This window comes from Triticum urartu, chromosome 5A (assembly GCF_056163025.1).
Source record: "Triticum urartu cultivar PI428250 chromosome 5A, HENAU_Tu73, whole genome shotgun sequence".
Taxonomy (NCBI): Eukaryota; Viridiplantae; Streptophyta; class Magnoliopsida; order Poales; family Poaceae; genus Triticum; species Triticum urartu.
In genome coordinates this window covers 652,161,007-652,165,680 of record NC_141877.1, presented here as the reverse complement: position 1 = coordinate 652,165,680, position 4,674 = coordinate 652,161,007, and the positions used below count along the sequence as shown (strand labels likewise).

The 4,674-nt window shown below is 58.9% G+C and overlaps 1 protein-coding gene across 1 annotated transcript; it reads left to right on the top strand.

The window, feature by feature from the left end:
- Positions 1–683: 683 nt before the first annotated feature.
- LOC147973788 (uncharacterized) lies at positions 684–3,304 on the top strand. The gene is made up of 2 exons (XM_087524788.1): positions 684–2,065; positions 3,055–3,304. Exons 1-2 carry the CDS (start codon positions 684–686, stop codon positions 3,302–3,304), a joined length of 1,632 nt encoding a protein of 543 aa, XP_087380914.1.
- Positions 3,305–4,674: the final 1,370 nt, after the last annotated feature.

The following is a 4,674-nucleotide window of genomic DNA, read 5'->3' as shown; positions in this document are numbered from 1 at the left end:
TCATCGTCCGGATCACCGCACTACTCCAGCACGATCTCGAGCATCCGTCGCTGCAGCCGCAGCTCCAGGGCCTCTGAGGCCGCCCTTTGCCTATTCGCCGAAGACGTAGAGGCCGTGGGCTCTGTTGAATATATGATTTTGTGCATGTATATTATATAGCCTAGCTCACCTTGTAGTTATTGTATAGTTGAGGTTGTGGCCTACCTTGTACTCTATATATACGTGCGCTTTGTACAGATCAATACACCGTGAAGCATTGCCAAATTCTCGTTTTCAACATGGTATCATACCTAAGATCCTAACCATAACCCTGTGTCGCCGCCGCCACGATCTCATCGCCGCCGCCGTCGCCCAACACCACCGCCGCCGCCACCCCCCGCCGCCGTGACCGCCGTGCTACTTCCGCCCCCAACCCGCCACGCCGCCTCCCATCTGCCGCGCCGCTTATCGCGTGACGTCGATGCCCTCGTCTCCCCATGGCCTCCCCTGGCTCCTCCGGCACCACCCGCAGCCGCCGCACCAATCCGTTCGAAGGCCCCGATCCCGTCGTCATCCGCGACCTCAACATCCTCGCTCGGGTTCCCGTCGTCCTCGACCAACTTACCTCCACCTATTATGCATGGAAGACGTACTTCTCCCTCGTGTTCTGAGAGTACAACATCCGGGATCACATCGATGGCACCATGGATTCCCGCTTCATGGAGGATGACGAGGAGTGGATGTCCATCGACGCCACCCTCATTTGTTGGTTCTACACCACCATCTCGAGGAACCTCTTCCACACGGTGGTCTCCGCCGACGATGATGCTCACGTCGTTTGGACCAAGCTCAATGGCCTCTTCAGCGACAACGCGCTCCAACGCAAGGTTTTCTTGCACAGCGAGTTTTTTGGGTGCCAGCAGCTTGACTCGTCTGTCGATGATTACTGCATGCGCCTCAAGAAGCCTGTTGACGAGCTCCGTGACCTTGGTGAGAAGATCTCCGACGAGCTCCTCCTCAGCACCCTCATCGTCGGTCTGAGCGACGAATTCGGGAACGCCGCCTCCAACATCCCCCTCATCACCAACCCGACGTTCCCCAAGATTGTCGCCTACCTGAAGTTGGAGGAGAACTGGATGCAGATGTCACGCACCCGGGCCATCCACACTGCCCTCACCGCCGGTACTCGCGGCGGTGCGCCGCCCTCCGCCCCGCCAAGGCCCGCCCCGGGCCCCTTCCCGACGCCGCCACCACCCGGGTTTCCCTACCCGCAGCCGCAGCCGGCTCCTCCGCCGCCTCCTGCCGAGCAGCAGCAGCAGCACCGCGGCGGCCGCAAACAGCAGCAGCCGCAGCTCCCCCCGGTGCCCTGGCAGGCCGGCCAGAACCCCTGGACCGGGGTTGTGCACGCATATTCCATGCTTATACCACGTGCCCCCGCTCCGGGCCTCTTCGGCGCCCGCCCGACCGCTCATCAGGTGCTTCATGCAGCCCCTCAAGCGTACCAGCCCGTGCCGCTCTATGGCCCCTCTGCGGTCTATGGGCTGCCTCCGGCCGGTGGGTTTGTGGCGCCCCCGCCTCAGCCGGTGTCGTCCGCCTCGGCTCTACCAACGGCGCCTTGGGACCCCGCGCTCCTCGCGGCCCTCCACACCGCCCCCACGCCGCAGCAGTACACTGGCGATGGCGACTGGTATATGGACACCGGAGCTACGGCTCACATGGCCGCCAACCTCGGTAACCTTCTCGCCGCTCACCCCGTTCACACCGCTGCTCGCATTACCGTGGGTGACGATTCTTCCATGCCTATTACTCATGTCGGCCATGCTGCTTTTCCTTCTAACTCCATGCCATTATATCTTTCTAATGTGCTTGTTTCGCCTGACATCATTAAAAATCTTGTTTCCGTTCGTTCTCTTACACGTGAAAATCCTGTTACCGTTGAATTTGACATGTTTGGCTTTTGTGTTAAGGATGCCCGTACCCGGGTTGTGCTCCACCGATGTGACAGCCCCGACGAGCTCTACCCAGTCCACTCCTCTACCTCCTCCGTCGCTACACCCATGTCGCTTTCCGCCGGAGTGGACCTTTGGCACGCTCGTCTCCGTCATCCCAACACCGCCACCCTTCGTCATATTCTCCGGAGTTTCTCCTTCACGTGTAATAAGATCGATGATCGCACTTGTCATGCCTGTCGTCTCGGCAAACATGTTCGTCTTCCTTTTAGCACTTCCTCGCATGTTGCATCATACCCGTTTGAATTAATTCATAGTGATGTTTGGACCTCTCCTGTTGCAAGTAACATGGGCTATCTTTATTACCTTGTCATACTTAACGATTTTTCGCACTATGTGTGGACCTTCCCATTGCGGCGAAAGTCGGACTCTGTTGCCACTCTCACTGCTTTTTACTCCTATGTCTCCATGCAGTTTGGACGTCCCATTCATGCGTTGCAAACAGACAACGGGAAGGAGTTCGATAACCTTGTGATCCGCAACCTTCTTGCCTCACACGGCACGATCTTTCATCTCACTTGCCCGTACACTTCGTAACAAAACGGCTGCACTGAGCATGTGCTTCGCACTCTCAATGATTGTGTTCGCACCCTCCTCTTTCACGCCAACGTGCCACCACGTTTTTGGCCCGACGCGCTCGCCACCGCATCACTACTCATTAACATTCGTCCTTGTCGCCCTCGTGGGAATTTTGCACCTCATCACCTCTTGTTTGGCACGCCACCTTCCTATGCTGAACTCCGCATTTTCGGTTGCCTGTGCTACCCCAACATTGCTTCCACTGCTCCTCATAAGCTCGCCCCTCGGTCGGTGGTCTGCATCTTTCTTGGCTACCCTCCCAACACCAAAGGCTACCGCTGCTATGATCCTATCTCACATCGGGTGATCACTTCATGACATGTTTACTTTGATGAGATGGTTTTTCCGTTTCAGCAGGTACCTTCGGATGTTGCGGCTTTGCTCGCTCCAGGTGACGGCCGCTCCCGTGCCTCTCTTGGGCCGCCTCCCGGCTTTGAGGGTGCCCCCCGCGCCACGGGTTGAGTTTCTCCCCGGTTGGCTACCCTAGGGGCCGCACCTCCCTCGGCGCCCGCGACGCCCCTAGCGTCCCCGGCCTCGACCACTCCGGCGGCCTCGCCCGCGGTCGTCTCGCCCGCCGCCTCGCCGGCAGCCTCGCCTGCGGCCTCGCCCGCGGCAATCTCAGAGGAGGCGGGCTCTTCTTCTTCGTCGCCCGTCTCCACTCTGGACCCGCTGCCCCGCCCGATGACTCGCTCTCAGGCTGGCACTCTCCGACCGAGCACGCGGTACCACAGCGATGAGTACCTTCTCGCTGCTTCCGTCTTTGAGCCGTCTCCTCTCCCATCGTCAGCTCAAGCCACCCTTCGGGATCCTCATTGGCTCGCTGCGATGCAGGAAGAGTTCGACGCTCTCCAACGGAACCGTACCTGGTAACTCGTCCCTCGGCCACCCCGTGCCAACATCATCATGGGAAAGTGGGTCTTTCGGCACAAGACTCGTCCGAATGGCACTCTTGAGCGCTATAAAGCTCGCTGGGTGGTTCAGGGTTTTCTGCAACGCGCGGGCGTGGACTTCACCGACACGACACATTTGCCCCGGTTGTTAAACCGGGCACGATCCGCGCCATGCTCCAGCTAGCCATGTCCCGAGCTTGGCATGTGCATCAGTTGGACGTGTCCAACGCCTTCTTGCATGGCCACCTGGCTGAGCAGGTGTTCTGTAAGCAGCCCACCGGCTTCGTCGATGCCACGCATCCAGATCATGTGTGCTTGCTCTCCCGTTCTCTCTACGGGTTGAAGCAGGCACCTCGGATTTGGTACCAGCGCATCGCTGCCTTCCTGCAGACGCTCGGATTTACATCGACTCGCTCCGACGTATCCCTCTTCGTGTATCATCATGGAGTTGACACGGCCTACTTGCTATTATACGTCGATGACATCATTCTGACGGCATCCACTGTCGCGCTCCTTCAGTCGCTCACTGCTCGTCTCCGTGATGAGTTTGCCCTGAAGGACTTGGGTCCTCTGCATTACTTCCTTGGCATTGAGGTCGTTCGGCAGCCAGATGGGTTCTTCCTGCATCAGCAGCGCTATGCCCACGAGCTTCTCGACCGAGCTGGCATGCTTATATTAACTGCAAGCCCACTCCCACGCCCGTCGACACCAAGGCCAAGGTTTCCGCTTTGGAGGGTTCGCCTGCATCTGATGCAGCATTCTATCGCTCCATTGTGGGCGCCTTGAAGTACCTGACCCTGACGCGCCCCGACTTGCAGTATGCTGTTCAGCAGGTTTGTCTTCACATGCATGCTCCGCGTGACTCTCACTGGACTCTGGTGAAGCGTATCCTCCGATACATACGCGGCACCCAGTCCTTGGGACTTACACTGGCGGCCTCCGCCTCCACCGACCTCATCGCCTACTCTGATGCGGACTGGGCCGGCTGCCCGGACACACGGCGCTCCACCTCGGGGTACTGCGTCTACCTTGGGTCGTCCCTGATCTCTTGGTCCTCCAAGCGACAGCCCACCGTCTCCCGCTTGAGTGCCGAGGCTGAGTATCGAGCAGTGGCTAACGCCGTTGCTGAATGCTCTTGGCTCCGTCAGCTGCTCCAGGAGTTGCTTTGTGATGTTCACAAGGCCACACTCGTCTACTACGACAACGTCTCCGCCGTC

Excerpts from the sequence above, each read along its gene's own strand:
- LOC147973788 (XM_087524788.1), top strand. The coding sequence starts at position 684 with ATGGATTCCCGCTTCATGGAGGATGACGAGGAGTGGATGTCCATCGAC. Across the intron at positions 2,066-3,054 it reads TCCGCCGGAGTGGACCTTTG|GGGCCGCACCTCCCTCGGCG; the intron begins GCACGCTCGTCT and ends TGGCTACCCTAG.